Source organism: Bactrocera dorsalis, chromosome 4 (assembly GCF_023373825.1).
Source record: "Bactrocera dorsalis isolate Fly_Bdor chromosome 4, ASM2337382v1, whole genome shotgun sequence".
NCBI classification, from domain to species: domain Eukaryota; kingdom Metazoa; phylum Arthropoda; class Insecta; order Diptera; family Tephritidae; genus Bactrocera; species Bactrocera dorsalis.
The window spans coordinates 15,622,285-15,634,824 of NC_064306.1; the positions used below are offsets into that span (position 1 = coordinate 15,622,285).

Here is a 12,540-nt window from a genome sequence, read left to right on the forward strand (position 1 = left end):
ATATTAAGTCTGTAGTTTTTAAAAGCTAAGAATAAAAAGAAATTTTTATTTTCAATTATCAGTTGAGCATATCACAATAGAACAGAGCGCAATGATAGCGAACGTACAAATGGCGAATCGAAGACAGAATTTATGGCAAGACTAAGAATTTTCTTAACTTAATGATATTTTAGATGTATTTATATGAAACTGTAGTAACATATAGGAATATATTTGGATCATGTCTACATACATATTTTTAACTTTTTGCCGACATACTGGAAATTGAGTGAATAATCATTCAAAAGAGCTAAACAATTCATAATAATACATAAGTACATACATATATGTACTTGTATATATTACGACTATTGGAAGAGCGTTAAAGTTTTTGTTTAACATGATATACATATGTACAATAAGCAGCACACTAGCAAACATATGCATTAACAAATATTATGTTATATCGCTATAGGAACATTTAATAACTTGCAGAAGTACATAAGTAGCTCAGCCTGTTAAACGCATGAAGACGAACTCATTTGAGCCACCCTGTTTTGTTTCGTTATAAATCTAAAAACGCTTGTTTCCTAATTACAACAAGCTGGCATCTGATGTTCGATATCGTTGCCGCAGCTCTTAGCGGTATTGCTGTACGCGGTTGCTACTCTGAAAACATATAAATGTATGTTCGAAATGTTGCTTCGGTAGCGGCTGTTTCTTCCACTCCGACCACCACAGGTGTAAGCGAGATAACAGTAGTGTCACGGACTTAATGGTCTCGCAGCTAACAGCTGCGCCGCGTATTTATTCAGTTCGTAAATTTATTTGTTGTGTGCTGGTGCGTTGTAAAAATGGAGGCCTCTGAAGCGGTTCACGGTAGTTCTAATAACCAAGGAAAAATATATTCTACCAAGGCTTCAGATACCGGTGTAGTTGTGAAAATAAATTCAATGAAATTAATACGTTTGGTTCGTAGTCATGAAGTATTGTACAACAGCTCTGCGGACGGATATAATGACAAAAGTCACAAAGAGATAATTTGGGAACGCATTTACAGAGCATTATTCCCTTTTTACGATTCATACAAACCACACCATCAAGACTGCATACGTAAGTACATACATATGTACACATATTAAAGACGGACATAACATGTTTGTGTTTGGGTATGATGCATTCTGCATTCCAACTACTATTACCTTTATTAAGCAGGTATAACTTATACGTTTTTGATTCTGTGATTGCAGAACAAACAAAAGAAGAATTTGTATTGAAAACTAATTACCTATTGATACTGTGGTTGGCTGAATTCAGCTGAAGGGGGTAATAGGGATTACACGATAACTTTACACTCGATTGCAATCGACATTCATTTCTTCATATTTTCAATTGGGGATGGTGTACAACTGCTAGAAATAAACATGCCTTATATTGAGTTCTCACTTAGCTTGACCGCTGAATAAAAATGCAACGCACACCTATAGAGCAATACAGTACACTGTTGTAGCCCTGATAGACGACGAATTTCGTGCATTTGGTTGAATTTACCAAATTTGAGTAGGCAACACTGTTCATAAATGGCCAATTTTTCCTATTTTTTTGACAGATGCCGCACCGTTGTTATCCATTTTTCCAATATTCTTAACTTTTTTGCACACTTTTTCCGCATTACAATCAATTATTGCTATTAATTTCACTCCAATTTTTTCATAAAATAAGAGAATGGTTGTAAACAAGCAAAAAATTTGTGTAACCATATTTTGTAATGGAATAAAAATAAAAAAAAGAAAGATTATGACGTCATAACTAAATTCTTTAGCGTGTGGTGAGTAATGTAAAATCTTTCAGAATTCTCATTAATAAATCCCGGAGTTGGACTGGCCAGGGAGTTTTTTTGAATCGCAAACGCAAAAAGGAGGTCAATGCAAAAGAACTGAGTACGCCCACGTGTTGGTCCGACCGGGGTTATTTTTTTGAAGCGCGGCCGAAGGCCGCTAATCCAGAAAGAAATTCAATGCCGAGAACTAATGTATTATATATTTCCTGTCGTTGTGGTATTATTTGTTTTCTTTATTCCTTTTGCTTCTTCTGTAAAATATGAACGTAAGGTAGCACTGGTTATTAGTTAGAAGACAACCCTTTTGTTGTTGTGTGAACAAAAATATTTGAACAAAAGTTAAATGTTGAATAAAAGTTATTTTTGCATTATTTGATATAAAATAAATGGTTAGAAACGAATTAGTGCAGTGTTAGTGGATATAAAAGTTATAAATATAACTATAAAAATCATTATAAATGGGAGAAACATGCATTTTAAATAATTGAAGCGGCAAGTATATATGGATATTTCTTAATCTGGAGGACCTCCTCTATCCCTACATACCGATTTAACCCCGAAATCGGGGAAGCTATTCTAAAATTTACCCATAAAATGAATTATAGCCGCCGCAAACTTCTAGTGGGATTGTATACTAAAATTTTCCCCAGACAATTTTCCAATTCAGTACGTGACAGTCACAAAAATCTCTCAATTGAAAACAAATGGATAGATGTTGAAGCACGATTCCGATTACTTTGGCGGTCGGGTAAAAAAATTCGAATTTCTGTATAAATTTGCGCTGGTAGGGGAGCTCTTCCAGAGCATAATGTTGCTAATACTTATGTTTTTTAAATATTCCCAAATAAAAATGCAAAAATTTGCATGGTAAATGTTCAGGAGAGCGGCTTTTCCGAAAACGTGCACTAGTTTTCACGCGAAATGTCTTAAAATATTCGTTTTTAATTCCAATTTACGAATATATATGGCGCGGTACGTATTTTTATGTTTTTTTGTAATAAAAACCATAAAAAATATTATGATTTTGCACGATATTTACGCTATATATGGCACCACTGTTCGAAATTCAATTGGGAACTAGTGTTACAAGCAGCGATCGGTTTCGAAATATCGATACTCTCGATATTCGAGACTAATAGCGCAAACAGCCAAAAACGTAGACCCATGTCAGTTGATACGACCTATCTTATGGGCGCGCAATGTAAGTGACCAGCGAAAAACGATCCTCCCTTCTCTCTTTGTAGTAGGATGCCGTAGGAATCCACGGCATTTGGATTTTTACCGTAGAAACGTGTCAGCTGATTGCTCTCTCACAACACAGGGTTGCCAATCTCGATATACTGTAATAATTATAAAAGTTGCCTTCAATATGTTTCTTAAAATAACTCAAAATCAAAGTCGAATGCTATTATTTATAAATATATAAACTATTTTTAATAGTTTGTTTTCAGTTTTGATATTTTATATTATAAAAAATTGTAATTGAAAACATAGATGTGTACAAAAGTACATATGCGTATTAAGCAATGGCAACATTGTTTAAATGAAAACAAACAAAGATGATTTCTGCGTTTTTACCATCGGGCTCAACTTTTAACACATTTTGCTCGCTAAGGAAGGAAAAGGAAGGAAGGTAGTAGCGTTTTTGGCTGTTTCTGCTATAAACAAGAATTGATAAAAATGAGAGATCCATAATAGAAAAATAATAATACATAATTGGAAAAATAAAAAGAAATTAAAATATCGATATTCTCAATATCCGAGTCTAAAAGAGAATTGGTAAAAATGAGAAATACATAATAGAAAAATTTATAATTCATTATTATTGCAGAAAGAAGAAGTTGGATACAGAAGAATTATGAACGCCGGGCTGTTGGACCGACCAGGGTTGTTTTTTTCGAACGCTCGATTATTTGACAGTTTGTAACTCAATTGTTATTCTTAAATAATCAGAATTCAACTACCTGAGTGGCTAACGGAGGACCTCCACGGTCAGGAGCTCAACCAGGCAACATTGCTCCCACTCTGACTTGTCCCCCCCAACCTTCACCCCGCTCCAATCCTCGTACGAGAACCAATCAGCAACTCTTGGTTCCTCGCACTGTCTGTTCCGTGTGTCAGACCGTCATACGTCGGAATCTTACATTAGTTAAGTGCAACTCCTGTACTGGCTGGTGTCGCTTCCCGACGTGTTCCGGCCTGCGCACCACACGTGAGTGGAGTGAATCCTACGGTGGCCCATGCTGCAGGAGTCTGCCCCCGCAACTCACAACAGAGGCGTGTATCGATAGCTGCGCTCCAGTCTTCAGCGGGCCCAGCCTTCATATTGCACAACACCGTGCAGTATCGTCTAATCGATTAAGACATCGACCGCAGGGATACTACCCTAGAATGTCAGGGTATAGCTATCCGGTCAGGCGATGTCGAGCTCGAAATATTTTATATATACATCCCCCCAGTTACATGTTGCCCTACAGGATATCACCCGAATATAGGTGCGCTACTTCGTGGTGAACTAGGCGACTTTAACGCGCACCATGATTTTTGGCATTCCTGCCAGTCAAATGATCGTAGGGAGATGGAGCTGGCGGAACAGATTGACGATTCGACATTCTGCACCATGAATGACGAAGCCCCCACCAGAGTTATGGGCACCTGTAATAGCTCGCCTGATATTACCATTACTAGTGGTGGTCTGATAAATAGCATAACCTGGCGACCTATGCTAACTCTCGCATCAGACCATCTGCCCATAATTATCTGGATCGAGAAGCCTCCTGATTTCGTTTCTGTGGACAACCGTACCTCCATTAGCTTTAACAAAGCTAATTGGGTCGGCTTCACAGTGTTTACTGGGAGCACCTTCAACGCTCTACCCATTCCTACGGACGTATGCTTTGGCGAGCGTCAATTCCGCAAGGTGATCGCAGCAGCTACCGCTCGCTTCATACCGGCTGGAAGAAGAGTGAACATCCGCCCCAATTTCCACACTTTACGCCATGCCGATTCCGGGTTTCCTCGAATAAGGGATGTGAGTAAGCTTTGGGCTACTGTCAAAGCTTTGTCTAATCCGAAGATACATGACGACCGAGTTGCAGTTCAATTCAATGGCCATGCCTCTTCGGACCCGAAGAAGTGCGCGAGCTATTTTAGCCGGCAGTTTACACTGCACCCTTCGGTAGACAAAGCCAAGAGATGTGTTAACCGACGGCTGCGCAAAATGCCAAGCAACTGCGCGCCGCTTACTTTCACCGCTGAAGAGGTTCAGAGTGTCATCAATAAAGCAAAATCTTCCAAATCCATTGGCCCTGATGGAATCAACATGCTAATGCTAAAACATCTAGGCTCGGCGGGAGTAGGTTACCTCGCCAAGGTCCTCAACTTGTCACTGACCACTCTTCAAATACCCGATGTGTAGAAAATCGGAAGAGTGGTCCCACTTCTGAAACCTGGGAAGCCCGCCAACAAAGGGGAATCTTATCGCCCGATAACTCTCCTCTCCCCAGTAGTGAAGACACTTGAGGCCTTGCTATTCTCGACTTTCACTCACCACCTGAGCCTAGCCAGTCACCAGCATGGATTCCGAAGTGCACAGCACACCACAGCACTTAGCGTCATAAACGCTCAGATAGTCCGTGGCCTCAACCAGAAATCACTCTGTGAGAGAACGATCCTCTTAGCGATGGACTTGCCAAAAGCTTTTAACACTGTCAACCACACAACGCTACTGCAGGACATTGAAAAAACCACGTCCTCCAGGGTTAAAGAGGTGGGCCATGAGCTATCTGAACGGCCGTCAGTCTTCCGTACTATTTCGAGGTGAAACAACTAAACTGGGAAGAATTAAACAGAGGGTTCCGCAGGGTGGTGTCCTCTCCCCGCTACTGTTAAACTTCTACATCTCGAATCTCCCACCACCACCAGAGGCGGTTTCCATAACCTCGTACGCAGATGACTGCACGATATTGACGCCGGGCAATGGAATTGATGGCATGTGTTCGAAGGTAAACAACTATCTCTCCGACCTTTCTCGTTTCCTCACTGCACGAAACCTCACACTTTCCCCCACCAAATCCACAGCGACTATATTTACAAACTGGACGAAGGAGTATAGACTGGAACTTAATATTGCAGTCGATGGCGTCAAAATTCCGACTGTCAATAACCCTAAGATTTTAGGCGTAACCTTCGACAATCTATGCTCCTTCTTTCCCCATACGACCGCGATTATCGCCAAGGTACAGAGCCGCAACAAAATCCTCAAGTCGCTAGCCGGTGGCACATGAGGAAAATACAAAGAAACGTTGTTGGCAACTTATAAGACAATCGGCCGGCCGGTCCTTAACCACGCAGCACCAATATGGTCCCCTATAGATGCAGTGGTACGCAGATGAGGAAACTTCAGACCTGCCAGAATCCGGACCACGACGGGATGCCTTCTGATGTCTCCCAGACAACACCTCCACAGTGAGATGCTTATGCATCCTGTAAAGGAGCATAATGAACTTCTCTCCAGGCAGTTTCTGCTAGGATGTTTCCGTAGCAATCACCCTTGAAGCCATCTGCTTGGAGCGGAACCGCCTCCTAGGAGCATCAAAAGGTCATTCCTCGACTACGTCGACGACGCCGCACAGTACGCCGACCGGACTTCGGGCGCAACTGACTTTCGACAGGTACTGACCGCCATTCACAGTGGATCCATCAACACCTTCACCGACTCCCTTCCCGTGAACGGCGTTCTTGGAGTCAAATCACCACCTATAGCAGACGAAGAGCTCCAGTTGCCGCGAGAAACGCGGCATTAGATATACCGTTAAAACAACAACAAAAACCGGACGTCCGATTGCCTTGTATGTTGTGAACAAAGTTTCTTAGTACTTTCTCGATGCGCTGCCGGGCAGCGACTTGAGGATTTTGTTGTGGCTCTCTACTTTGGCAGTAACAGTAGTTGTATGAGAGTGAAGGAGCACAGTGTGTCGAGTGTGAATTTGGTCGCTGTGGATCTAATGGTGGAGTGTGTCAAGCAGAAATAAAGTGAGAAGGATCGGGGAAATTGCTATTTACTTCCTTCGGTCACACTTCAACAAAATAGCCATGGCCGGTTCCACCTCTAGATGTCTTCAGTTTCTTTTCTCCTTTGTTCATTGCGGTCTTTTCAAAGATTCAGCAAAAAAAAAAAATTGTTCGCAGCTAATGAAAGGTATCTAGGTGTCGCTTTTGAATGTGCTTCCTATTTGTCAAACTTAGTATCCAAACCCATCCAAACAGTGTTAGCTCGCCGAAAGTACAGCCCTTTTCCAGGATAAATCCCGGGCCAATTCCAATAATGTAGAACCGGTTGTCATGGAAATCGAACCCTGTAGCTCGCTTGTAACAAACAGTTTTTACCCAAGCAATGGCAGCGTTAAAATTATTCGAAGAATATTTTCCAACGATACAACAACATCACGTTTTTTCCTATCCACTAGGGTGTTAACATGTAGATAAATATCGACGAATACCCAAAAATCAAAGCGGGTAACCTATACACCTATTAAAAATATTGCCCAAATGTTTATGAGTGTATTTTCTTTTAACGACCTTTTTCCGTCGCAAAAAATGTATTTAACATCCGATTTCACCATTTAAATAATACAAAAATTTCAAAATGGACTTTTATTTGTAGCATTATGGTGTTTGTCTCCCGTTCTCATTAAAAATAATTTATTATTACATTTTTGTTTATATTGATTCAAGTAACAGCAGCAACCGCAATGCAATTCTTCCGTTACAGGCACGAATGTACGCCGACGTTGGAAAACTCTTCGAGACTCAATTTCACGCGAGGTCAAAAAGAATGCTACACTTGAAAATTATTCCAGGAAAAAAGAGAGTCCGATTATTGCTGAACTTGAGTTCTTGATACCTCACATCAAAAGCTCACATTGTGCGAAGTAATTATTATTTTAGTGTAATGTTCTTCTTGAAATTGTTATTATGTTTAATTGTAGATTAGCTGATGAGATGGGATTACGGGAATGTTACACCAGCACAATGGTGGTTGAGCAGGAGCCACAAGATGAAGATAGTCTAAACGACTTAATTGACTTAACTGAAGAATGTGATATTAAGCCATTTATTAAACAAGATGGTTTCGAGTACGATGATATGGACACGTCTGACGGAGCATTTTCGCAGGAAACATTTTCCCCACTTGCAAATATCGGTGTTGGGAACCATTTCACCAATGGCATTGAGGTGGTACCAGCCACCGAAAATGACGAATCTATTCATTCGTCATGGAACAAAGAGTTTTGTACGCTTGCACAGTTTAAAGGCGGTGAATTTATTAATCCTGTTGACTTGTGTACGGAACAGGAAAATGGAGAGAATTTAGAGGCTAGTGATAAGGAGGCTAAAGAAATGGAAAAATCAGTAACATTACCTGCAAATGATATAACTGCAGATGAACCCATTAGTAAGCGGGCACGGCACGAATCGGAAGATTCATCCAAAGAATTACAAGCCAAAATACTGCAATTGCTGAGTAGTTTAGAGCATCGCGAACGTAGCGATTACGAAACGCAAGACGAGGACCGCATGTTTTTATTATCGCTGGTTTCTGATTTAAAACGGGTGCCAGCGGCTAAAAAAATGATGGTGAAAATGGAAATAGTGACGGCTATCGCCACAGCTAATCAAAGCCAATGAATCACACGATTTTGCAGTTTATTTAATATAACGCATGTTCATCCCCAATTAATGTTTTATTAAATAGTTTTGGTGTTCATATCGTTTTAGAAAATTAGTTTAGGTATATAGCGTTACCTTTTTCAATTCGAGCTGTTTTGAAAAACTCGGAAAGAATGTTTGCACCAAACAGTTATATATAAGGGAAGTCAATTGGCCATTTAGTCCCTTAAGACAGTATAAATTCTACAAGTCTTGCCTTTACAAAATTTTGAAAATTTTATTGAAATGAAATTGTTGAAATAATTTATGGTTTAAATAATAATAAATATTAAAAAAGTTATGTAATACAATTACGCATATTTGAAATATTCTTGGTATTGTGAATCAAAACTTTAATTGGCAAAAATACGGTGTATTTCAATTTAAAGACGTATTTTGCAACTGCTAACTTAAGAGACTAACTGTCATATTCCGACTTTTGCACTGCAAAATAAGATTTTAACCAAAAATTTACGCAAAACACTTTTTAAATTATAAATGACAAAGCCAAAATACATGCAGGCCTTCATTCCGAACAAGCCTATGCTATCATTTCTGTGTATTGGAAATGATCATAAGGGTCTGATTTTAAGACATGAGACAAATATCCCGTTAAGTTTTATTTATAGTTTAATGTATTATTTGAAAAATATTAAATAACAAAATGTAAGCATATTTTGCTAATTAGCTTTAGCTTGGTCAGTTAACCAAATTAGTAGTAATATAAACGTATAAAATTTTTTCTATGAAAAAATAGAGGCTTATGAGCCACATATGTATAACTGTGTTCGAAGTAATAGCGACATAACCTGGAATTCAATCGCAGAAAAAAAACTATTTTTTGAAATTTTTTTATTTTTGTAGTTAACTACATATATATACATACATATATCTGCAGATATTCAACCTTACTAGAAATATGTTTTTTTTATTAAAATAAAGTGCTATTTTAAATAAAAAAGTGTGTAAATAAAATTTTCAACTGTGATTAATAATAGCAGTGTTGAGTATTTTACATCAAAACCCAATTTATTCATTATAAAATTATAAAATAAAGCATAAATAGCGCTCGTTCGACTTGCAATCACAACAGCTGTTTTGCACGATTTTTTTAAGTATTACGTTCGATGTGAAATAAATCAATCGGCATCAAGAATTTTTTATTAGCATGACTGCTGTGGAAGACGAAACGTGAGCTAAATACTTATTTAGAATTAAATATATCATATTTAATTTAAAATAAACGTATGTATGAACATTCATATATCTAATAATATTTATGATTATTTTTATATTTTAGTGAAAACTGTGCAGCATCTTAAATAAATTTCTCATACAGTATCGACTAGATTTGAAGCCGGACTCACTGCGGAGTAGAGAAAGAAATCAATCCTGGAACCCGAAACCACGCATTTAAATTAAGTGCCAATTTCCATAATGCTATGTGCAAGCTTTGCTCCAATGATTACTTACTGTGTACTTTTGAATCAAATTATCCCAGTCCAGTATTTAATTTCTATAAGCATTGTTTTTAAATTTAATTTCAAAAGTTCAGAGGTGTTTTTGTAAGATTTATAATCTGTTCATATTCAGTTATCACTCAAAAACGCATTTCCATTGGTTGAAATCTTTCAAAAATTTATTTTCAAATAATAAAAACAAAACAATACAAAGCAGAACTGCTGATATGGGCATTGTGGATTCAAACACCTTATGTAATTGAATCAGTTGCAACTGGGTTGTCGTTTTAATTAAGTGCCTCGAACAAGGTTAAAATTATAACTTTGTCGAACGAGTGTTGTTGTACAAGGTGCGTTTCAAAGTGAACAGGACTTAAACAAAAAACAGAACAAATGGTTTTTTCGGCAAAATCAATTTATTTTATTCAATTCTGCTGCCATACAGCTTTTTGCACGGTCCAAAAGCATGTCGATCGAGTGTTTTAGCTCGTTGGCTGGTATGGTCGGCAGTATGCCGGCGCAAGCCTTTTGAATGACCTCTACGTCCAGCGCCCCCTAGTGGCGCCATCTATGTGTTGACTGGAATCCATCGAAACTGAAATTGTGGCGTCGATGCCAATGCACTAAAGGACCATACATTTTCCGCAGAACCTTTCTATCGAAAACTCGTAACGTCGACTCACCAGATGTTGTCATCGTCCATGCCTCTGCAGTTTATAATAGGACGGGAATAATTAGTGACTTATAGAATTTGCTTTTTGTTCGTCGAGATAGGACATTACTTCTCAATTGCATTCAGTCCGAAGTAGCACCTATTGGCAAGAGTTATTCTCTGTTGAATTTCGAGGCTGACATTATTGTTGGTGTTGATACTGGTTGCAAGATAGACGAAATTAACTACGACTTACAAGTTATGACTTTCAACAGTGACGTGTGAGCCTAGTTGCGAGTGCAACGACTGTTTAGTTGATGATAGGAAATATTTCGTTTTGTCCTCGTTCACTGCCAGACCCATTTGCTTTTCTTCCTTGTCCAGTCTGAGGAAATCAGAACTAACGGCGCGGTTGTTGAGGTCAATGACATCGATGTCATCGGCGTATGCCAGCAGCTGTACACTCGTATAGAAGATAGTACCAAGTTTCCAAGAGCAGATTGAAGATGGCGCACGAAAGGGAGACTTCTTGTATTGAAACCTCGTTTGGTTTCCGAGAGGTCTTTTCCGATCCTGACGAAGCTTTCAGTATTGCTCAACGTCAGTTTACACAGCCATATTAGTTTTTCGAGGATACCAAATGCAGACATCGCAGCATAACGGCAGGTCCTTTTCGTGCTATCAAAAGTAGCTTTGAAATGAAAGAAGAGATGGTGTGTGTCGACCCTGTTTTCATGAGTCTTTTCCAAGGTTCGGCGCTTGGTGATTATCTGGCTAGTTGTTGATTTTTAAGGCCAAAAGCCACACTGATAAGGTCCAATCAGTTTGTCCTATGCGATTTTGAGGAGGCTTATCACCCGGTAGTTGGCGCAGATTGTGGGATCACCCTTTTTGTGGATTTGTACTCACGTATTTCGGACTCTCTTTTTGTTTGTCTGCAAATGCGTATCGCTTCCCTTTTCAACTGTCGGTATCTATTTCATCGTGCACGTGTTGTGGTCGATTGTAACGATGCGAGGTAGGCAGTCTGTGTTTGTTGACGTACGTTTTTTGCTCAAAGAGGAGAGTGCGTATCTTCGCTGCAACAAGATATTGGTCCGAGTCAATCAGCCTCAACCCGTTTGGAAATGTGTCATCATGGAGTCTGCGTTTACCAACAGTTTTGCTAAAGATACCTTCTTTACCCACCAAGGCGTTAAAGCCGACAAGCACGATTTTGCCGTCGTGGCGAGGTCAGCTCTTTTATGTGCGCTGCAACCACTCATAGAATACGTCTTTGGCCACATGGCCCTTCTCTTCCGTTGTTGCGTTGGCGCGAATTTGCGATATGTTGAAGAACTTCGGAATGCGGATTGTGGCTAGATGTCTATCCACCAGTGTGAATCTCAAACGGCTGAATTTTTAACTTTTTTCTATAAAAATTTCACGAAAAGGAGCTTTCTTTATGTCGCGAAGTCGGAATTTGATAGCCCCGTAAAACTAATATGGCTATGCAAGCTGTCGTTGAGCAATACCAAAGGCTCCGTCAGGATTGGGAAGGGCAAAGGCAAGGGAAGCAAACTCTATAAGTCACTTATTATTCACGACTTGCTAAAAAGTGCGGAGGCATGGACGATGACAACATCTGATGAATCGACGTTACGAGTTTTCGAGAGAAAGGTTCTGCGGAAGATTTATGATCCTTTGCCCATTGGTCACGGCAAATAGCGCATTCGATGGAACGATGAACTGTATGAGATGTACGACGATATTCACATAGTTCAGCGAATTAAAAGACAGTAGATAAGCTGGCTAGGTTATATCGTCCGAATGGACGCTTGCATCGAGTATAGAAAGGCGAAAAGAAGCAATATTCTCGAGTTCGTCTGATTACTCAGAATGCAAGAATTCCGGATGGT

General features: G+C 39.3%; 1 protein-coding gene across 1 annotated transcript; it reads left to right on the forward strand.

Moving 5' to 3' along the window:
• Window positions 1-585: 585 nt before the first annotated feature.
• Window positions 586-9,491, forward strand: LOC105233486 (hypothetical protein). Its single transcript, XM_011215588.4, has 3 exons — window positions 586-1,092; window positions 7,593-7,752; window positions 7,810-9,491. The coding sequence occupies exons 1-3, from the start codon at window positions 834-836 to the stop codon at window positions 8,507-8,509; spliced, it is 1,119 nt and encodes a 372-aa protein (XP_011213890.2). The 5' UTR covers window positions 586-833; the 3' UTR covers window positions 8,510-9,491.
• Window positions 9,492-12,540: the final 3,049 nt, after the last annotated feature.